The 24,496-nt window shown below is 38.3% G+C and overlaps 2 protein-coding genes across 4 annotated transcripts in view; one reads left to right on the top strand and one right to left on the bottom strand.

The window, feature by feature from the left end:
- Positions 1-24,496, bottom strand: part of ralgps1 (Ral GEF with PH domain and SH3 binding motif 1) — an 85,208-nt gene that overhangs the window by 42,065 nt on the left and 18,647 nt on the right. For all 3 annotated transcript variants that reach the window (XR_007137702.1, XR_007137703.1, XM_027170999.2), the window contains exon 7: positions 16,525-16,651. Coding sequence is in view for 1 of the 3 variants with exons in the window: in XM_027170999.2 (XP_027026800.1) it covers positions 16,525-16,651 (127 nt within the window). In the remaining 2 variants the exon portion in view is untranslated. The remainder of the gene's footprint in view (positions 1-16,524; positions 16,652-24,496) is intronic.
- angptl2b (angiopoietin-like 2b) lies at positions 793-12,245 on the top strand. The gene is made up of 5 exons (XM_027171000.2): positions 793-1,549; positions 5,397-6,292; positions 8,758-8,951; positions 9,921-10,191; positions 10,664-12,245. The coding sequence occupies exons 2-5, from the start codon at positions 5,437-5,439 to the stop codon at positions 10,861-10,863; spliced, it is 1,521 nt and encodes a 506-aa protein (XP_027026801.1). The 5' UTR covers positions 793-1,549; positions 5,397-5,436; the 3' UTR covers positions 10,864-12,245.

Raw genomic sequence — 24,496 nt, 5'->3', positions numbered from 1 at the left:
TACCAAATTTCTTTATATGTGTAAAAGAACTAGCTGTTTCCATTAAGCCTGTCTGCTTGGGGAACATCTAATGAAGCAAGGTCTCTTTATGAGTGGGCCTGCTCTGGGGGATGAGGGTTCTTGTAAATACTCTAAAACTCACTGCCTGTTTTAGGAAATTAAGGATTTTAACAGCACCAGCATAGACTTTGCAGAATTTATGAGCCCTGCTACTTTCTGGGGCTTAACTCTTTAATAACGCTAAAGATGGTTCAAATGATGAATAATTATGAAAAAACAAATCTAGAGTTTGCTACATTTCCTGTTACATGTACACCAACAGTACATGTACATTGATCATAAATTTGCCAGAATTGAAAAAGCAAAACGAAACAAGTCAATTTGCATAAAAGGTCAGGAAGTATCAAACCGCTGAGGCTAAGATTATCATAACATTGCTAATATCCTGACCAAATCAAGTCTCACCACAGTGGCTTGAGAGCGAGACAGCGTTGAAATTTGTTTAGCACTTGCAGCTGACAGCCGATGGGAATAACCACAGAGAGTAGAGGTAAGGGGTTTTGTGTGCTTGTGCATGTGTGAGTAATTGTGTGTGCTTGTGTGTGTGTGCATGCATGCCTGTGCGCGCACGTGTGTGTGTGTGTGTGTGTGTGTGTGAGAGAGTGAGAGAGACTAGATGGGTGGGGGATTTTGGATTTGTATCCTGCTTGTAGGTGCTGTTGTGCCAAGAGGCGGGGAACTGGAAAGAGGGGCGGTACTATCAAACATTACTGTTTTTGAGGCATTGTACAAGAACACTTTTTCATTTTGGAAAGAGAGACACCCTTTAAAAGAGCTCATGTAAACTAGTATGACAGAAGTGATGTATTCTGCTCAGAGAAAGTAACAGGACACATACTCTCTCACACCTATAGTCTAGCTGACCCTGGGAGATTCGCATGTGTCCCCAAAGCACTGAGGAACTTCAAGCAGCTGCTCCTCTCTGCTACGGAAAGCCTGGAGCACATCGAAAGCAAATGTCTTTTCCTCTTATGTTCTCTTTGGAAGCCACTCTCTTTACCCTGAAAGCTCTGGGTTCCTTTGGGATCCCACATTAGAGGATACATCACCAAAACCAGGACTTCTGTTCCGGCTCACGTGGTCTTTGGATTTAAATCAGAGGCTACTGCTTTATATTTTCATTTCAAGTACATAGGACTTTGCACAACAGACAGGCTATTTGTCTCATCTAATCAACTTTGAAGTCTTCAAGAGGATTGCAGAGTGTTTGGGACTTTTACAGCCTACAGTGTCTCCGAACAGACAGAGCAGATTAATTGGGGGCTTGGGAACAGAGCCCTGTCTTCAGTAACATTTAGGACACATACCAGCAAACAGCAGGGGATTTACACACCAAGAGCAGACAGGGAGATATTAGGAGAGGAGAAAGGGTGAGGGGATCCTAGAGCCATCAAAAGAAGTAATGACTACCAGAGAGAATTTGTAAATCGACATAAAAAACATCTGAAGGATACTGAAATATTACTGCTGAGGAAGGTGAAATTATCAGGTAAGACTACTACTTACTTAATTTACTGCAAATATTAACAGGTCCTATCACTTGAATAAGTCAGTGCAGTGTCTTTGTAGACGTACAGTATGCAGCCAGTGATATATTAAGCCACACCTGGCTGACAAAAAAAGAGCATTAAATGTGCATGAGAATTTTGCCCATGTCAGCAGGTATAGTAAATACATCAATGACATCCTTGTTAAGCTTAAAAAGCCTGTTTATGGCTGATTAGTACACAGAGTTAATCAGATATTAACAGTGCACCTGGAGTGAATGTGTGTAAAGGTAACAGTATGAGATCACTGTCAGGGGTTCAAATCACATCAGCTGGTACATGTTTGTGTGGGAAGGGAGGGGATCTCAGTTTGCTCTACTGAGCAAGCATTTAAGGAATGCCATGGTCAGGTTAAAATGAAAGGGGAAACAGAGAGAAAGCAAAGTAAGAAGGAAGACAGAAGACAGAAGACAAAGAGAGAGAGAGAGAGAGAGAGAGAGAGAGAGAGAGAGAGAGAGAGAGAGAGAGAGAGAGAGAGAGAGAGAGAGAACTGGTAGTTAAACTCACTCAACCTCTAATTACCAAGAAAAATATATACAGTAGCTGCACAGACACCTCAGGGTGGACTAATGGAATTTTCTTCAGTCCCCTGGTTGTTCTATAGACACCCCTGAGACCAAGGTTTACAATTTAGACTGAAAAGTTTGGTTTAACACAGAAACATTAAACCCTGCTTTTCTTGATTACAGTAATAGCTGTAAAAGTAAGATTTTACAAAGCTGGGCCAGTCGTGGCCTAATGGTTAGAGAGTCTGACTCGTAATCCGAAGGTTGTGGGTTCGAGTCTCTGGCCGGCCACGACTGGAGTGCCCTTGAGCAAGGCACCGAACCCCCCAACTGCTCCCCGGGCGCCGCAGCATAAATGGCTGCCCACTGCTCCGGGTGTGTGTTCACGGTGTGCATGTGTTCACGGTGTGTGTGTGCACTTTGGATGTGTCAAATGCAGAGAACGAATTCTGAGTATGGGTCACCGTACTTAGCTGTACGTCACTTCACTTCACTAAAGTGAATATTTTACAGAATACCTTGGAGCCTGGATAAGATATTTTCCTGCAGTCTGTTACTTGTTACCTGATAAAACAGTAAAATAAAAAGCTGACCTTCTCTGAGTGTGTGTACAAGTAGGAGAAGGGGTAGAAATGAGACAATTGTTTGTTTGCAAAATTTATTCTACTATTGCCCTCAGAGTCACATCTGCCCTAGTATCATCTGTTCCCCCACCCCTTCTAGCCGGGGACTGTCCCACCTCTGTGCACGAAAACATATAAGCCAAGAAATCCAGACACAGTCAACTCATTTTATTACTTCTCTACAGTTAAATAAACTGGTCTCCACACAATGTATAAAGAGTTCAACACAAACACAGGCACAGGCCATGTTTCTCAAAGCAAACATGATTCCACACATGTTCAAGTGAGAGTGAAACCACAACTGATCTACAGTTAAACACAGGCATTGCCTCACTTCTGACAGAAGAGCTCTCATTGGTCAAGTAACATTTTCTCCATTTGAGTTGTTCACCCTATCATTACACATTTATTAGCCCCACTGTCAGGGATTTCCTATATGTGCCCCATGAGAAATAGACTTCCCACAAAGGAAAGCATTATTATTTTTTCCCCTGAAGCACAAAAGTGGAAAAAAACGGATGAGATCATGGTTGTTCTTCTGAGAATTATTTTACAGACAAGGAAAGAAACTGTGGAGAAATTTTCCATGTTTTTCTTTGTTAGTAATCTTTGTGTGCTTGATCACATTGATTCAACTGGCAGGATAGTACTGAGCTTTTTTTTTAAAAAAAAAAATAAAAAAATCTGTTGATAACCAGTGATCAAAAAGTCTGGGAAAGCTCTGTATGAGAATATGAGATGTGATTTTGATCAGCTTCCATTTTGTCAAGGAAACTTGTCAGTGCGAGTTAAATGGCTGATCAAGAATAAATGATCTAGACTCACATTAGACTCACAACTATTTGATAATAGATTTTATCCCAGCCTCATTTCTGCTTATCACTACAATTACACATCTGTATTTTATTGTGTATTTATGCAGATGTGTTTTTCATAACCCAATCAGCTATAGTAATATTTAATGATGATTTTTTTTCCTTTTTAACATAGATTCAAGGAGACAATCCATGCTGGCTTTACTCCCAGATTTACAAAGATGTTAAAAAGCAAAAGCACAGAACACTCCCATCCTCTCCAGAGGATTCTTAACAGAGCCTAAGGTCAAATATGTCTGTCTGGCTGGTGGCTTTGATTAATAGACCAGGGAGGATGAGAAAACATTTGAACATGAGGCTTTTCAATACACAACAAGGAAAACAAAATGGAAATAAATACTGACTGAATATCAAAATAAGCTATCACAAACTTCATTGCCAGTAAATCCTGAAGCCCTTGAATATTTAAATGACTTAGCTCTACCTCTGTGAAGTACTGTATTTACGTGTAAATGCATGCGAGCAGAAAGTTCTGTGTGGTATTATGCAGAGTATTGTTCTGTAAAATTATCCAAAAGTAGTTTTCCCTTAAAATCCCCAAGACAGCATGTTATTCATTCCTAAAAGCCTCTCATTCACCTCCATTCATGTGCCTAATTCAGTTTTCCTAATAAGAAACCACTGTCAAGTGAATTTAAAATTTAGATAAACACCACAGATAACAACTAGCATAGATTATAACAGTCAAATGGTGACAGTCTGCACCTCAGACTGTCTGATTGCTGTAAAGTTTGGTTGGAAATCATAGGTAACAACATCTGCACTTTTCATTAAAGTGCCACTAAGTGTGATTTGGCCTGAACTGCGGACCGCATCAGACTTTCCACTCTCTGTGAGGTTAAGGCTTGAAGTCAAAGATAGGAGGTGGTGGCTGTAAACACTCATTGGTCTGGCAGATAGCCAGATCTAAACAATGCCAGGACATCCATACAAACAAATTCAACTGACATCATTAAAAACAATCCCAATCACCTAGCAACTAGATTCAGAAGTCTAATCTGGTGCACTGTGTGGGTTGTTTGCTGTGGAACAGGATGTCAGGGATGGACTGCTTATGAAAATGTGGGAGAGTTTAGAATCCCAGATTTATCTGTTAATTTCTGTTATCTGCTAAGTCTAATGACTCACTACTATGTAAACAAATGCTGAACCCCAAACACTGATAATAATCTGCCTCATCAGATGCTTTAAAGAATGTGTCTTATTTTTGGAATCTCAAGTCAGGCTAAAAACTTTGCAAACTGAGGTAAATTACATGCCATAATCCCTACAAACAAACAAATACTTTCCAACTACTTTTGGCTACCTTTTTCACCCAACAATATGACATGAATATAGTAACATGTCAGACCTATCTTCCTATTGAATTATAACCAATCCCTAGAGACCATGGGAGCTCAAGGAGGCATTAAATACAGAAGCAGCCTAATGGTGCTAACAAGCTTTCTGGCATGTCTATACTGTAGCTTAACAAACAGGTGACACACTGCCCATCTGGAACAGAGTAAGATGCATTATATGGTTAGGAAGGCATGTGCAGGCGAGTCGAGATAGAAAACATGCTATGAGAGAATCCTACAGTTTGTTCAAATGACTGTATCCATGTCTTATTTTACAAGTCTTTAAGGAATGTAGGTCTTCGTGCCAGTTAAGCTAAGCAGGTTTTCCATTTTGAAATTCTAAAAAATAATCTTTAGTTTTAGGTTTCTGAAAGTTTTCATGTTTTTCTTAATTCTCTTTAATTCCCCTCCCATCATCTCTCACACTCCCCTTTATCTCTGACAGAAGCCTACAGCAAAATTAGGTGTGTGCTCTTGGTGCTACCATGAAAGTCCCTGCACTGGTCTTGATGGTTTTGCTCCTGGTTTGTGATATGTTCCCTTTATTGGAATGCAGCACTGGAGTTCAGGAGTTTGACAACAGTGATGAAGGCCCAGAGCCTGGATTTCTTTCAGGCTCACGCACCCGCCGGGCCCCAGAAGTCCCATCCCAGGACAAGTGCTCTTATACCTTCATTGTTCCTCAGCAAAAGGTCACAGGTGCTATTTGTGTTAATTCAAAGGAACCTGAGGCTGTACTGGAGAATCGGGTGAATAAGCAGGAACTGGAACTTGTTAACACTGAGCTCCACAAGCAGAAAAGGCAAATTGAAACTCTACAGCAGCTCGTAGAAGTGGATGGTGGTATTGTTAATGAGGTGAAGCTCTTACGCAAAGAATCACGCAACATGAACTCTCGCGTGACACAACTCTATATGCAGCTTCTCCATGAGATTATCCGCAAGCGGGACAATGCGCTAGAGCTTTCTCAACTGGAGAACAAGATTCTTAACCAGACATCAGAGTTGTTGCAGCTTTCGAACCGTTACAAAGATCTGGAACATAAGTACCAGCATTTGTCATCTCTGGCAAACAATCAGTCAGCTCTCATTGCTCTACTTGAAGTACAGTGTCAGAAGGGACCCCCGGTGGTGGCACCTAGACCACTGCCCCAACCCCAGCCACAACCTCAACCCAGGCCCTCTCCACCTAATAACAAGCCGTACCAACCACCTATGTTTAATCGCAACAATCAGATAACCAATGAGATTCAAAGTGATCAAAACCTCAAAGCACCACCACCTCCACTACCCACAATGCCAACTGGCACTCACAGCCCATCTACAACCAACAAGCCCTCTGGTGAGTATTATTATTCACTCTAAAACCAGTGTTAAAATATAAATTGATTACAATGAAAGGAAATTTAATTTCTTAGGGACTGTTATAACACAATTCAGTATCAAGTTACATCATAATCCCAGGGAGTATATAACAACTAACTTAGAGAATATGATCAGGTAAAAGTTTACTAGAGCACATTGTATTCTACCTAAAGCTATGCAATAGTCAAACAAGCACAAAAAAAGGAAAACAAATTCAATAATCTTTCTCTGGATTTTTGTTTTAAAAAGATGCACTTTAATAGACTTACGATTACTCGTCAAAGGCCACATCAAATCTGTTGAAACCTGGAAAAAGTCAGCTGTAGTTAATGTAGTTCAACCTCCCCATCTGTCTGCAGTTTACCTTTATTTACAAAACAGCCTTTGTATTAGTTCAACCACTGTAAAGGCTGCCTGCTATTAGCAGGCATTTGAGGCATTTGTTAAGGTGCAGAATTGGTGTAAGTATTTTCCTGTTACGTCTGCAGTAAATAACATAACTACCATTTACCAGTACAACCAAACTGATTGAAAAAATTAAGTAGAAATTATTTAGATGGTTTCCTCTCACATATATGGGACTTATGAGTTTATGTATTTTATCAAAAGGTGGCTTTAATTTACTATATAGTATATGCTACATAAAATGCTATAAAAATAAAAGCTACCGATTGTGAAATAAGTATTAATTCTTGTTTCCTAAATTGCAGTTCCATTTGTGGCAACCAGTTCATACTGGAAACTCCTCCACAATTAGTTAAACAGAGGAAGGATTGCAGGAGACATCCAAAAAATCTATTTCCTAGCTTGCTAGTTTTACAACATTATATGCAACACTGATATTTACCTTAAACAATTACTATCCATTTTAGAATGTAAAGGGATCAACTGACAAAATTTAAAAAATATACAAAGATGTGTTTTGGGGTGTTTGGCTTCTAGGTTTTATTTCAGACTCATGATTCCAGACACAGCCAGTGTGACTGATTATTACAACCTTTAGAGTCTAGGGATTTTTATCAAGTGATCTGGGGTTGATCACATGTAGAATAAATATTCTAAACACTCTAAAACATAAGAGAATTCTGTACAATTCATGTGTTATTATTAAAGACCTGTTCAAAAGGTTCTTTATAAAACCTATGTCTGTCATCACCATTGCTTGGTGTATTTGTAACTGTTAAGTATTCCAAATATTTGTATCTATACCAATATTTGATTTAAACCTTAAGTTTGTATGGCTTAAACACAATTAAAAAAAATCCTATAAATCCTAGCCCAGGATAAGTGTTCTTATACCTTAATTGTTCCCCAGGTGGTCACAGATGCTAACTGTGTTAAAATTTGAAGGAACCCAAGGCTGTACTGGAGAAGTGGGAGAATAAGTTAAAACTTAGGTCCACAAAGCAGAAGAGGCAGATTGATAGTCTGTATTTTAATTTGTTATTTTAAATACTTTTTATTTGTACATGCCCATTACATTTTCCAACAAATTGAATCTGTTCTAGTGTATTTTCTAAAATAAGCCTAAACACACTAGTAGCCTGTCCAAGCAGTGATAAAGGATTAATGGAAAAAACACTGTAAATACACTAATATAAATGCATTATTCATTCAAGGCTAATACATGTCTAATAAACACATTATCTGTTTATTCTAAATAACATTCATATTCCACTAGAAAAAAAAAACAGAAATTCACCATGTAAAGGGTCTTTCCAGACTGCCATATAAATTTGCTATCAGGTGTAGTACAATATGATTTTAAAGGATACGAGTGGCATAATTGAGTTAGAAACTATGTTAAATTATGATCTGCTAAATCAGAATAAAATGCTAAAAATCCTAAAAGTTACATTTATAGATATATGTTGGTGTTAAAGAGTTTTAAAATAACAAGCACACTTGGGCTAATCAATGTAACAAACAAAAGAACAAAATAAAAATTCTTAAGGCAGCTTGGCTAATTTTTGACACATCTAAATCAAATCTTTATACTGAACCAGGGAGCTTTAGAAATAGTAAGAGCATTAATCAAGTCAAATTAGATTCAGGCTACTCTTCAGCTTTCACGTTGTGCTTGGCCTCCGAAATGCAGACATTTTCCAAGGCCAGAAATTGTAGCCAAAGTCAACCACAGCTGCTGTGTTGAGAGCTTTACCAAAAAAAAAAAAAAACGAAAAGGAAACAAAAGGCATGAGGCACAGTAGATCACTGTGGGCAGACTACTGAATAACACCCTGACACTACACTAATCCCAAAATTGGAACGTGAGCCCTGGGGAATCCCAATAAAAGTAGTTAAAACATCCTCAAAAAGGGCTATGATTCAAACTTTGGTATGTGAACAAAAGGCTACAATGAAGAGTCTTCAGACATTAGTCTTTAAAGTCAGGTTCAAAGGCACATGGAATTTTTAGTTTTTATTTATTTTTTGCATTAGGTCCCTGGAAAGACTGTCTGCAGGCCCTGGAAGATGGCCATAGTAACAGTGGTATGTATCTAGTGAAACCTGAGAATATCAACAAGCTTATGCAGGTGTGGTGTGACCAAAAACAAGACCCTGGAGGCTGGACAGTCATCCAGAGACGCATGGATGGCTCTGTGAACTTCTTCAGGAACTGGGAGACATACAAGGTACAGTAATAGGAAATGTTTTCTTAGTATTGTATTGTACTGTAATTGGGGAATTTACCATGAAATACCAGTGCAGTATGGATAATCTGAAGTTTGATTAGCAATGACTATTTTCAGATGCTATGAGCTCTTCAGTCAATCATGACCAACAACCTCTGCTACATAATTTGATTTTTGATAATCTGGTCCAGAGTTTGCAACGTTCATGTCTTAAAATCAATGGCCAATGAAAAACATATGCAAAGCAAAAATCACTATAAAAGGATGGCTAGCCATTACTGAATTATGCCCTGAATTTGTAAAATTATTATTACAGAGAAAGAAGTTCTCTTTATAAAAAACAATCAAACAAACAAACAAAAAAAAACATGCAATTCATTTACTTAAACAATCTTGGAGTGTTCCAAGTATAAGACGCCTTGCAACAGGGCAATGGAGGATTTATGGCAAACCTCAGTGACAGATCGTCATCAAAGACATTAGCTGAATCCCTTCCAGAATTAACCATTGGCAACTTACAAATCAGGTCTGTAAAACATGTATAATCATAGTGGAAACAAAAAAATACACGTGTACAAAAGCAAACAGAGTTTTACAGTGACAGAAAGCATATGCTGACTGATAAATACCATATGTATGAGTAACAGAGAGTACGAGAGGCTGAATCTCTAGAATGGCCTTATCCTGATCTACATCCACATAGATTTCAGATGTAAGATCTTAACCTTAACCTATATGTTTTTGCTATTTAATTATAGTACAAGGAAACATCTCAGTGTATTTTTTAGATCCATTTGAGCTATTTATTTCCAAACAAACATTTGAGTTCAGTTTTATGATTGCTTATGCCAATGATTAAACAACTAAACACCATGTTGAACAGTAGTGCTTTGATGGAAAACCAAGTCATGCTATAACTAAATTATCACTATCATATGACTAAGATTACGATCGTTTTCATTCTCACAGCAAGGCTTTGGGAATATAGATGGAGAGTACTGGCTAGGACTTGAGAACATTTACTGGTTGACCAATCAGGCTACTTACAAGCTTCTGGTGACACTGGAGGACTGGGCTGGGCGGAAAACATTTGCAGAATACGCCAGCTTCAGGTTGGAACCTGAAGCTGACTTCTACAAACTACGTGTTGGACGTTACCATGGCAATGCTGGCGATTCCCTTACCTGGCACAATGGCAAGCAGTTCACTACGCTGGACAGAGATCATGATGCATACACAGGTAGGCTATAGAATTGATTGAACCTATACATCATATATGTGATATAGTACACACATTTATGAAAAAACTAAAACAATTTAAACACTAAAAACATTTAATATCAATCATTGGAAGCAGTAGAACTGATAACACAATGCATAGAGTGGATGTACTAATTTCAGGTGCTTATTAAGAGCAAATATAAAAGTGTGTATTCCATAAACAATGTATGTAGTAGTTTCAATCATGTATTTATTGTATAAGTCAAGAATGTTTAAGAAAATAGATATCTAGAGATATTAATATAAAGACATGCTATTGAGATTTTCATGTATTTCATATAAATAATAAGATTTTCTTACAAATTAAGTTTTATTTCCTTTTTTGGTATTGCAGCACTGGAACCTGGTCAAAACAGCACACTTAACATTTACAAGCAATTTATAAATGCTTACTTGGACAACCAAAAAAAACCCCAACATTTTTCTTTCAGGTAACTGTGCTCACTATCAGAAGGGAGGCTGGTGGTATAACTCCTGTGCCCACTCCAACCTAAATGGTGTGTGGTATCGAGGCGGGCACTACCGCAGCCGCTACCAAGATGGAGTATACTGGGCTGAATTCAGAGGAGGAGCTTACTCCTTAAAGAAAGTGGTGATGATGATCCGTCCCAACCCTAACACTTTTCACTGAATAACATACAAACCAGAGGAAAAGACTATTCCCTAACAGCCACACACATACATATATAGCTTACACATACAGAAAGCCTAAAATGTTCATATTTATGGTAAATGGAATCTTTGGGGAGATAAATCCTCCCAAAATGTATTTGGAGAAAATAAATCCTCCTGACATCTGGAAAACCTGACCTTCATATTCTACTGGTCATAACAGTTGCCGCTTTGTTGTCATTTCGAGAAATAATTTCCAATACAAATTTGGCTTTGCTTACCTAAACAACAAAAAACACCACCTGTTCTCATGTAAAAAAAAGTTATAGTTAAGCTTAATTATTAGTTAAGCATAGATTAATCTATTTTTGAGTTGTCACATTAAATATGTGAGAGTACAGCTTAGAAATAGTGCTTTAAAAGCTATTGTTCATGACCTAAGACACAGGATGCACAATCTGGTGGTGAAGCAAACAAGAAAAGAATATCCTGATAAAATAAGTGATTGATTATTTATTTTAATGATTACAAATCACTGTCCCATTTCTTGAAAAAGATAAATATAATAAAATAAGTCCAAAAGACCACATGATCAATAGCAGACTGATACCTTACCACTACCAGGAAGAGGCTGCAGAGAAATTTCTGAAACTGAACACTGGTATTGATGAAATGTTAAAGCCCTGATATATTCAGTGAATGCCAGCTCATTGTTGTATATGCTGTGTTTAGCAGTAGAAAAAATGCCAAAGAATAAGCAAAAGTGTGAGTTGGCATCCACAAGGGCTACAACAGATGCTTATCACAAATTTAATGAGCTATACAACAAAAGGCAGGGAAACATTTCTGGTGCTATCTAAAAAACTCTGATTCATATATTATCTGGAATGTATTTATTCTTCCTTGAAGTTTAAAGACAATTAAGAAACACAACAATACTACCATATAAATGTAATAAAGGAACACATAAGAACAATTAAGGTACTTTTTACTATTACTATTGTTAAATGAAATCCAATAATCAATAATATGAATAATTTGAATTATGCAAGAAAGGTGTATTAAAAAGTATGTTAAAAACCTGACTCAAGGCACAGTGGTTTCTACCAATTCTATCACCTCCTGGCTAAGTTCCTGATCATATATCTTGATATAAAATGAAGTTTATACCATGTCATTATCAAGATTAGGTATTTTTGTGCTTGTTCTAGATTTTACTAGTTCAGCTTTCTTTTGAATAACCAAAAAAAGTGTACATAATGTACAAATTTCAACGTTGGAACCAATGAGACCCAGCATATTTCTGTATATATAATTGTGGAGAAAATGTTTGTACTTTAAGTGTAATAAATGTACTTGCATCATCAAAATGTTGCTATAATAAACAAAAAAACAAAAATGTACAGCCTGTTTTACAGCTATATAAGGACATTTGCAGAATGTTAAATGTTTTGCTTAAACAGTGAGTTATGATACTCACTACATACTGTGTCTATATATGTAGATGGGTGATAAACTAAAGATTAATTATTTTAATATTTACCTATGCACTTCAAGCTGCAACTTAAAGCCTTTATTTTTCACATACATATGCCACAGTAAAAAAAAAATTTTCACATATCAGCCCAGAAAGTTGGGGTCAGATGGCAGGATCAGACATGATACAGCACCTCTAGAGCAAAGAAGGACAGCAGCATTGCTCCAGAGCCCAGAAGTGATGCCTCGGATGTGAACCACCTGGCCTTCTTATCAGCAGCCTAGAGTCTTAACTAATGAGCCACCACTGGTTACTTGCTTGGGGTATAGATTATAGACAAGCCACTAACATGGCTAGAAGGAAAATGTAACACATAAAGAGGCTATGTTATGTACATTACTTTTGCCAATAGTCTTATTAGTAAACATGTAATGAGAACAACCAGTTTTGGGCACCACAGTCACTAATCAAAAGTAATCAGAATTGATCAGTAATGTTAAGCAAGATCTTGTAACAGATTAAATATAGATTTGGTCTTCTTTATCTCTGCCAAAACAGCAGCCAAACCTAATACTTACTTAATTATACATAGGATAATCTAAAAACACACTGCTTTTCTACTATTTTCTAAAGGTATAAAATAGGAAATTTATGCAGCTGCTAATTTGTGAAAGACAGCACCCTGGCATTTTCATTAAAAACAGACACCTACATTACACTAACACATCTTTCCTATCTTGCTAATACAGTGCCTTGCAAAAGTATTAATACCCACTGAACTTTTTCACATTTTGACACATTACAACCACAAACAAAAATGTATTTTATTAGGATTTTATGTGATAGACCAACACAAATTGGCACATAATTGTGAAGTAAAATGAAGGAAAATGATAAATGGTGTCCAATTTTTTTATTTTTTATTTTACAAATAAATATCTGAAAAGTGTGGCATGCATTTGTATTCAGCCCTACTGAGTCAATACTTTGTAGAACCTTTCGCTGCAATTACAGCTGCAAGTCTTTTGGGGTATGTCTCTACCAGCTTTGCACATCGAGAGAGTGAAATTTTTGCCCATTCTTCTTTGCAAAATAGCTCGTGCTCAGTCAGATTGAGTCAGATTTAGGTCTGGACTTTGACTGGGCCATTCAAACACATGCTTTGATCTAAACCACTCCATTGTTTCTCTGGCTGTATGTTTAGGGTCATTGTCTTGCTGAAAGGTGAACCTGTTAAAAAAAAAAAAAACTGTTACAGTCTGCAAAAGACTTAAGACTGGGGTGGCCCAGTCTTAAGTCTTTTGCAGACTGTAACAGGTTTTCATCTAAGATTGCCCTGTATTTGGCTCCATCCATATTCCCATCAACTCTGACCAGCTTCCCTGTCCCTCCTGAAGAAAAGCATCCCCACAACATGATGCTGCCACCAACATGTTTCACGGTGGGGATTTTGTGTTCAGGGTGATGTGCAGGTTTTGGCCACACAATGTTTTGAATTTTGGCCAAAAAGTTCAATTTTGGTCTCATGTGACCGGAGCACATTCTTTCACATGCTTTCTGTGTCCCCCACATGGCTTGTCGCAAACTGCAAACAGGATTTCTGTTGGCTTTCTTTCAACAATGGCTTTCTTCTTGCCACTCTCCCATAAAGAACAGATTTGTGGAGTAATAGTTGTCCCGTGGACAGATTCTCCCACCTGATCTGTGGATCTCTGCAGCTAATCCAGAGTTACCATTGGCCGCTTGGCTGCTTCTCTGATAAATGCTCTCCTTGCACGGCCTGTCAGTTTAGGTGGACAGCCATGCCTTGGTGGGCTTGCAGTTGTGCCATACTTTTTCCATTCCCGGATGATGGATTGTACAGTGCTCCGTGAGATGTTCAAGGCTTGGGATATTAATTTATAACCTAACACTGCTTTAAACTTCTCCACAACTTTATCCCTGACCTGTCTGGTGTGTTCTTTGGTCTTCATGATGCTGTTTGTTCACTAATGTTCTCTAACACACTTCTGAGGGCTTCACAGAACAGCTGAATTTATACTGAGATTAAATTGCACACAGGTGCACTCTATTTACTAATTAAGTGACTTCTGAAGGCAGTTGGTGTCACTGGATTTTAGTTAGGGATATCAGAGTAAAGGGGGCTGAATACAAATGCACACCACACTTTTCAAATATTTATTTGTAAAAAAGATTTGGACCCTATTTATAATTTTCATTCCACTTCACAATCATGTGCCAATTTCTTTCGGTCTATTTCATAAAATCCCAATAAAGTACATTTTTCTTTGTGGTTGTAACATATCAAAATGTGGAAAGGTTCAGTGGGTATGAATACTTTTGCAATGCATTGTATGTCAACGCACTCTTACTGTTAGTAGCACATGTGTTCTTTGGTGTTTTATTGAGCATTAGTTATTTACATTGATAAAGCATATCAAAATGGCCCCAGGCTGAACTGATTGCCTTGCAACTTATCAGCTTAAAATCATGCATTACAGACAAATCTAAATATTTCCATAAATAACTTTTAATACATGACTTATTGGGAGAACCATATGGTTGATGGTATAAAACTAGTAATTCCAAAAGAAAATGGTTTTCTTTGGTTCTTCCAATTTAGAAGTCAGAGCAACACTAAAATATAGAGTTATGAGATTTAGTTGTAAAATAAATTTAAACATATTTTTACACTTAAAATGCAAAAATGAATGGGTATAGAATGTTGCATTCATTCTACACAGAACTCGAGCAAAGTCTGTGCATGGATAAATAATTGATATACTGTATAATCTTTAAGCAGCCGGAGACATCACAATGAATAGAACATGCTGAATAATGGAAGCACGAGTAAGACTTCAGTGAGCTAAAGAGGTTTCACAGCAGGTTGTTGGTTTTGAATAAATTCAGTGAAAGCATTCATCTGATCTGTTGTTGGTTTAGAATAAATTCAGTGAAAGCATTCATCTGATCTGTTACCAGTACTCTCTACCAAATATTCATGACAGATTAATTTGTCTTAAATTCCCATCTTACAAGAATCCCGCTAACAACTGTGTGTCTCGGTCCGCTCTATTCCACATACACACAGTGTATGAAAATACCATCAGGTATTGTGGGTGTAGAAGTCATTATCTATGGCATAGACAAGGAGACAATACTGGTGATATTTACCTTCTTAGGGTATCAGTGCAATTACTGAAATGGATTAGTAAAAAGTTCAAGTGCTATTTGAAATTTAAATGGTTACAGTGGCTTAAAAATGAATGCCAGGTGTCTATTTTTCAGTACACGAATAATGAGTTTTACTGAATCCACTTATATACCTGACATTTAAGTCTTCTTACACATACATGCACAAACAACCCCAAGCTGTCTTGAATAAACATAGATGGAAGTGTGCAGTAGAAATAGACATTAGTGTAGAAGACCTTGAAATGAGCTTCCTTCATTTGCAACAGAGGCATCAATGAATTCTGTGCTTTTAACAGAAGATCACAACAATCTACTGAATCCACATGCTTAACATCATGGATATAGGCTGTTATTAAAACAGCCATATATAAATCATAGATACTTATTCTAAAAATGTATTCAAGTTTAAAACTTTAAATGATTGTAGGGAGTTAAATTACCCTCTGAATCATTGATTTCCTTAAAAAGTGATCCCACCTGTCAAGAATATGTTAATTATTATAATTATTTAAAAATGAGTGTAAAAGCAGGCCATTTTGTTTGCATGAGTAGCAAAGAGGATTTTTTGGCAATGGAAATTTGTGCATAACAAAGGCCCATGGAAACAGCAATGCAACAAATGTATATGTTCCTATTCATAAGGAAAATATAATTTCTCTGCCATTTAAAACCCAATGCATAACCTTTTATTTACATTAAAAGATTATGATAAATTATAGTGAAAAGCCTAGGGTGTTTACAAGCACACACTTGATATAAAGCAGAAGAATCTAAATTGGAACCTGCTAACCAGTGAAAAGACTAATGCCACTGAAGAACATCAGCATCAAATCATGCATATTCATTAAGTAAAGCATTACCCAAAGCCTGTCAGATTTACACCCCCCCCCCAAAAAAAACAAAACAAAACAAAAAAAAAAAACCTAGATTCAGCAGCACCAGATCCACAGTGATGTTATAAACAAGGCACCCACAAATCACCCATATACATTATTTGTACTGACTCACCCAGATAAGGGATGCAGGGAACCATTTTGAGGGACTTGATGTGCACTCTCATCCGAGTGTAGTTTTCTTCTTTTGATGTCAAGAAGTCCAGCTTCTCAAAAGTGGTTTTGTCCTTTCGACTGATGAGCTATTCAAAACCAAAAGAAGTGCACTGGTTTTTAGTAGGATATGATTTCTCTGGGGAAAAAGGGGTTTTTTTTGCTAGCGAAACAATAATAAATATACAATAAAATAAACAATAAAATGTATAGCATGTATAACAATAGTGTAGTAACAAACAGTATACTGTTTATATGCTATTTTGCACACTTTCTACTCTTTGCACATGCTGTCTCATTTCAGTCGATTGCTGTTTTGCAAAATACTTTACAATACCTCATGTAACTGCTGCTATAATACTAATATGTTCATTCCAGTTTTTCCACACACGTAATATTGTTTGAACATACAGTATGGTCAGTACAGTACAGACACTGGTCAGCAATGTTTTGTATATTGTCTTTTGTGTATTGTCTTTTGTCCTGCACTGTTTGCACAGATTACTGTACATACTAAGTCCTTAGCTCTGTCTTTGTTTTATGTACAGTAGCACCATGGTCCTGGAGAAACGTTGTCTCATTTTACTGTGTACTGTAACAGCTATACTGCATATGGTTGTAATGACAATAGCTTCTTGATTTGAATATATAAATAAATAATAGATAAATACAGTATGTAAACTGCATACAACAAGACTGTCACGGTTAGTCACAGTCGAATGCGGATCCATTTGCAGTTACTCCTTTAATGGGCAAAAAACAGGAAACAAACAACGAACAAGCAGGCAAAAACAGATCAGAACACTGAGCAGGACACGGAACAGGGACAGGAACAGAAACATAAACTGACAGCACAGTGCATACTAACAACGACTCACAACCGGGAAGTGAACAAAACAGAGTACATATAATGAACGAGAACCAATCACAAGAAGGAGACAAACAAAGAATAAGACAAAACACCTGGGGAAGAGATTGAGTGCAATTAATGTCCATGGTAACAAATAGGTGGGCGGGTCAACAATTAACAGCAGGGAATGACAGCAGGCAGAAACAAAGGAGAACACAGACAGACTCATTACAAAAACTAAGGAACCCAGGTTTTTTCTATTATTCCACAGAACTATTCCATAGTCATCCAAACACAACACAAAAATAATATAGCACCCAATATATTTATTAGAGAGAATGCTAGCTGGTGAAAAAGAATTTGGTTATCACACTAAACCTGGAGAAGAAAGGATACATATGCATAATACATAAAATCATGCAGCTACACACCAAAAGCTTCAGTTAATGTTTACATCAAATATCAGAATAAAGGAAATATTGATTTAAGTGAATTGCAGAGTGGTAACTGATGGGCTTCCTATTGTTGCAGTTTATCTGTGTCAAGGTTTGATTTGTTGTGTATTCTGAACTGCTTTTCTGCCCATAGCTGTAAAAGTTGAGTTACTGGTCAGCTCAAACCAGACAGGATGAATTCTAAAGTATATACTTTTTGCTCAGATTCAGTCAAATTCTGCAAAACTGAAAGTCTGGGAACATGTAGAGAACAGTCTAAAAATCTCAAAATGATGTTGTGATTTGTGAAATACAGGCTTAAAAGGGAAAAGGATAAAAGCAATCACACTTGAGACAAAAATGCATTTCATGGTGAAAACCAACCATACTGAAAGGCATACCCTTCATTGCATTGCTCATATAAACTCACTTGCTTTTTCAAGAATTGAAGTACAAGTACTGGAACTGCTCTGACCCAGTCTATCCATCACAATTTGGGCCTTATCCATGACACTCAGATCCTTACACATGCCCATTTTTCCTGCTTCCAACATACCAAATTTGAGAACTGACTGTTCATTTGCTACCCAATATATCCCACCCTTTGGCAGGTACAGTATTTTCCGCACCATAAGGCGCACCGGATTATAAGGCGCAGTCTCAATTACGGGGTCTATTTCTGTACTTAAGCCATACATAAGGCGCACTGCATTATAAGGCGCACGCTTAAACATACAGTCCACAAAAATAGGGAACAGAAGCAAAACAGTGAGTTTAGTTGAACTTTATTCTACTATTTAACAATACACACACACTATTTTTTAATCAATGTTCCGCAAATCCATCGAAGTCTTTATCTCCTGTTTCTTCTTAACTTGGCGCAGTTCATTTTCTTGCTTCCTCCACTTCCGAACCATAGATTCATTGATGTTGAATTCTTTCGCAACTGCTCTATTCCCATTTACAACCACGTAACTGATAGCCTGAAGTTTGAATTGTGCCTTGTAAGCATCTGATTTTTATTGGCGGTTGGCAAACCAACTTAAGGTGCATTTACCTCCACCTACTGGACTGGAGTGTTGAGCGCATAATGGTTAGGAAGAAACAAAAGTTGTTTTGCAACATACTGGTAGTATACCTACCGGAGGCGTTTTTGGAGGTAAGCGTACATACTGTACGTATTACGTAATGTTCTCTGATTGGTTTATCGCTGCCAGCGTACGTAGTGTATGTACTGTATTACGTCACTGTGTCAGCGGGAAATGGTCGGACAGTCAATCAAGCAGAGCGCTTACCAAAATCGCACAACAACATTTTTACAGATTTTTGGAACTCAGTGCACACATAAGGCGCACAGGATTATTAGGCGCATGGCCGATTTTTGAGAAAATGTAAGGCTCTTAGGAGCAAAATACTGTATTTGGATTATCTGCACATGTGCTTCTACACACCATGCACAGACCTTGTGTTCTCACTGAGATTTCAAGAAGTATAGTCTAGCTTTAAGACAATCTTTGTTAAAAGCTTTATATGGTTAAACTATGGCATGGCCATGTGATGATTTTGATGGATTTTTTTTCTCCACTGCCTTAATAATGCAAAATAGTTGAAATGTAACAGTTATTTAAGTTATATAGAGTAAAAGGATAAATAATTCTGAGACTTTCAAATCTATGTAATGTGTACTCAACATTAGGTGATACCTCAGAACCCAAAGAGATCACTAAAAACTGGAAGAAAAATATGCTGTATTAACATGCAACATCCCTTATTATCAGATGTTATGCCATATCCACCTCAAAGTTATAGTTAAACTATACTACTTAAATTGATAACATACAATTATTCTCTGTTCAAACTCAAAAACCACTGGGCCCAAAAACAAATGCAGTAACTGAGAAAAGGCCAGAAATAAGATTTAAGATTTGGGTTCATGCTAAATACTGAGGATACGATGTCTGGTGCTGTGTTCTTTAATGTCATACACAAAATATTATCAATATTTTATTATATTATAGAATATAGAATAATGTTTTTATTTCTTATTTTTATATCACTGTATTTGCCTGAATGTACATGTTACTAATAATACAACCATTAATACTGCCATTTAATGTTAAAACCCAAATAATATACTTCAAAGTAACCTGGCTTTTTGAATCTTCATTCGCTGACCATTATGAAAATGCACAACTCCTACTTTTCATCTGGAACTATTGGCCCAAAGTGAAACATTTGAATGGTCCCTATTCTGAATTCTTTCCTTCACCACTTTAGTGGAAGATGGAAAAAGTGGATGTGGTGGAGAGCTGTCTTTACTTAAAATCAGTGGAAAGAACTATGGTATGAAAATGAGCTATAAATCAAATAGCTTTTACTTTGTGTGGAAAAAACAATATTATGACAATGCTATGAAATATCATTTCAAGCAAAAAAAGTATATATAGTCTTATAACTGCACATCACTATGGAAATGTCTCATTGCACTTTGATAAGCTACATTCCACATATATATATATATATATATATATATATATATATATATATATATATATATATATATATATATACACACACACACACACACACACACACACACACACACACACACACACACACATACACACATATATAAATTTATTCTGAGTTCAATTTCTCTAGCCACACCCAGGCTAACGAAGAAATCACTTAAATAAGACCTGACTGACAAAGTGAAGTAGACCAAAAGATCCTCACATCATGCCGAAATACAAAGAAATTCAGGAACACATGAGAAAGTACTGTAAGTAATTGAGATCTATCAGTCTGGAAAAGGTTATAAAGCCATTACTAAAGCTTTGAGACTCCAGTAAACCACAGTGAGAGCCATTATCCACAAATGGTGAAAACATGGAACACTGGTGAACCTTCCACTGGAGTGGCCAGCCGACCAAAATTACCCCAAGAGCTCAGCAACGACTTTTCCAAGATGTCACAAAAGACCCCTCAACAACATCCAAAGAATTGCAGGCCTCACTTGCCTCACAGTTAAGGTCACTGTTCATGATTCAACCATAAGAAAGAGACTGGGCAAAAATGGCCTGCATGGCAGAGTTCCAAGACGAAAACCGTTGCTGAGCAAAAAGAACATAAAGGCTCGTCTCAGATTTGCCAAACACATCTTGATGATGCCCAAGACTTTTGGGGAAAATATTCTGTGGACTGACATGACAAAAGTTTCTGGAAGGTGCTTGTCCCATTACATCTGGGATAAAAGTAACACTGCATTTCAGAAAAAAATAAAATATTATGTAAAAAGTAAAATATGCAAAATAAGGTGCTGGTAGTGTGATGGTCTGGGGCTGTTGCTGCTTGAGGACCTGGAAGTCTTACTGTGATAAATGGAACCATGAATTCTGCTGTCTACCAAAAAATCCTGAAGGACAATGTGCAGCCAACTGTTCGTGACCTCAAGCTGAAGCGAACTTGGGTTCTGCAGCATGACAATGATTCAAAACACACCAGCAAGTCCACCTCTGTATGGCTGAAGAAAAACAAAATGAAGACTTGAGTGGTGTAGTCAAAGTCATGACCTGAATCCTATTGAGATGCTGTGGCATGACCTTAAAAAGGCTCATGCTCAAAAACCCTCCAATGTGGCTGAATTACAATTCTGCAAAGATGAGTGGACCAAAATTCCTCCACAGCATATTAACAGTCTTATTGTAAGTTATCGCAAATGCTTGATAGCCGTTCTTGCTTCTAAGGGTGGCCCAACCAGTTATTAGGTTTAGGGGCAAGCACTAGGGCCATGCAGGTTTGGATTTTTTTACCCTTATTAATAAAAACCTTCATTTAAAAATTGCATGTTGTGTTTACTTGTGTATCTTTGGGGTTTTTTACACCTGGTCACTTTATGCGTTTTCTGTGATCCGATAGCTATCCGATCATAAAAAGACCAGGTCTAAATGCCCTCCGAAACATTTCCGAGACGGATATAAATCCGATCGCTCAAACCACTTCAGGAGGTGGTCTGGGATGCATTTCAGATGAAACTGGACAGGTGTAAATGCATGTGGTTGTTCAAGCCACATTCGTCAGCGCTATACTCCTCCCAAACGGAAGTACGTCACTCGCAGGTGACTCACGAGTCGTTCATCACGCCAGAAACAAATACGTTTTCCCACCAGCGCTGGCTCCGATCTTTCACCCAGGTGTCTCGTTGGGTTTTAAAATGCACTGCTGCCGCCAGCGAAAATGCAGCAAACAATAAATGCTGTTTTTTTGTAGCAACCACATACACCAAAGCGTGTTCCATTTCAATTACCCAGGAAATGAGGTAAATATATTTGCACAACTTCTATACAACTTCTAACTATATAAACAACTTCTACTATGTGTGCATACACACATAGTAGAAGTTGTTTCCATACATATATGTATACATTGTAGAAAAACAAATATGCATGTAAAGTTATATTACAAGTATAACAAGTATTTACAGATATTATCAAGAAGGCACTTGAAGGCACTTGATACACTCAATGGGAGCAGTTGAACAGAAGGAGAGAGTGGAGAAAAAGTTTAGAATCCTCACTGCCTGTTGGATAAAACTGTTCTTCAGCCTGGAGCTATGGGCCTAGAGGCTCCAGAATCTAATCCTAGATGACAGGAAACGGAAGAAATTGTGTAAGGGGTGGATGCAGTCATCTAGAATGCTGCATGCTTTGCAGGGAAGGGTATTGTAGATGTCCAGGAGATAAAGGGGCACTAATGGTCTTTCCAGCTGCTTTCTCTATGTTCTGCAAGGTTTTCCAGTTTGGAGGTGGAACAATATCCAAACCATGCCATGTGCTTCTGTAGAAAGTTTCCATGATGGGTACTGGGACTCTGGCTCTTTTCAGATTCCAAAGGAAATGGAGGCATTTTTGAGCTTTCTTGGCTAGTGTTGAGGTGTTACTGGTCCAGGAGAGGTCTTTGTTTATTTGCACAACTAGAAACTTGGTGCTGTACACCCTCTCCACAGCAGAAATGTTGATGGTCAGAAGAGGGTGTTGTGTGTGCGGTCTCTCTGGAAGTCAGTGGCCAGTCAGTTCACTTCTATCCTCTGGTCTTATTGTTGTTGGTGATGAGACCATCCACAGTCAAGTCATTCGCAAACTTCACAAAGAGGATGGTGCTGTACATTGGTGTGCAGTCATGGGTCAGCAGGGTAAAGAGCAGGGGGCTGAGCATTCGTCCTTGGGGTGTACCTGTACTCAAACCAACCCAAACAGCCTGTGGTCTTCCAGTAAGTATACAGCCAGTAACACATCAAGTTGCATGACTAACTATTCAAAACATTTTATCATTATGAGTGTCAGTATATAAAAGTATAATTGTGGTAGCTTAGAAGACTGTAGGTACAACAGCCTGGTTCAGAGAGATGTTAAAGATGTCCGTGAGGACATCTTTGGGCTCATCTGCGAAGTCCTTTATCACCCGACCAGGTATGTTGTCTGGTCCAGCAGCTTTGTGCATGTTGATCTTGGAGAAGGTTTTCCTTAAACTGACTTAAGACAGGCACAGAGCCTGGTCATCAAGAAGGGGTGGTGTCTTCTGCACAGATGTGGTGTTGTTTGCTTCAAAGCATGCAAAGATTTTGTTAAGGTCATTCAGCAGAGAGATGTCATTGTCACAGTTCTGTAGTAGGGGTGTAGTCTGTGATCTTAACCAAGATGGCAGAGCGGCAGTAGCACGCAACGGCCTCTCCGGATTCAATACAGTGCTATTTACGTTTTTTTCAAGTTTTTATTTACGGTTTTTAGCCAGACCATTGCTACTACATGGATGCCCGAGACAGCTGTGTTCATGTGTACAACCACCAGGACCTAATAAAGTACAGAAATCGTGTAACAACCAACCTGCACGATGATGTACTGGATAGGCTACGTGACCTCGGCTTGCTGCGGAGACCAGGCCTCCAGTCCCCGGTGTCGCCTGATACCGGAGACCAGGAGAGGGGATCCCGAAAGCGGTGCGTGAGGAAGCGGAAGCGCGGTAAGCTGGCGGGTGTCCGTGCTAGGCTAAAAACAAACCCTACCCGGCCGGCTCTCCCGCCCATTCTACTAGCCAACGTTTGCTCCCTGAACAATATACTGGACTACATCCGAATCGAATGCTCTACACGGCGAGAGATTAGAAACTGCTGCCTGTTTGTTTTCACAGTGACGTGGCTCAGCGACAGAGTTCCAGGCGCCGCCATTCAGCTGGACGGGCTAACTTCATTTTGTTGTTCATCATGTTTACACACACATTCCCAGTGCGTACCGTGCGGAGCCCCGCCCCCACCTCGGCTACTCAGACCACATCACTGTTACGCTAATTCCAGCATACAGACCAGACGCTCAAAAACGGTTCTGAAGCAGGTGAAAACCTGGCCAGCAGGAGCCACCTCTGCTCTTCAGGACTGCTTTGAGTGCACTGACTGGAATATCTTCAGGGAGGCTGCAATCAACGGTGACTCCGTCAACTTGGAGGAGTACACATCAACAGTGACCAGTTACATTGGCAAGTGCATTGATGACGTGACCGTCTCCAAGGCATCACTACACGCTCCAACCAGAAGCCGTGTATGACTGCTAACGTGCGTGCCCTGCTGAGGACTAGAGACCTAGCCTTCAGAACAAGGG

Source organism: Tachysurus fulvidraco, chromosome 14 (genome assembly GCF_022655615.1).
Source record: "Tachysurus fulvidraco isolate hzauxx_2018 chromosome 14, HZAU_PFXX_2.0, whole genome shotgun sequence".
Classification (NCBI taxonomy): Eukaryota; Metazoa; Chordata; class Actinopteri; order Siluriformes; family Bagridae; genus Tachysurus; species Tachysurus fulvidraco.
The sequence above is the reverse complement of the archived record's forward strand: the minus strand, read 5'-3'. Positions and strand labels throughout refer to the sequence as shown.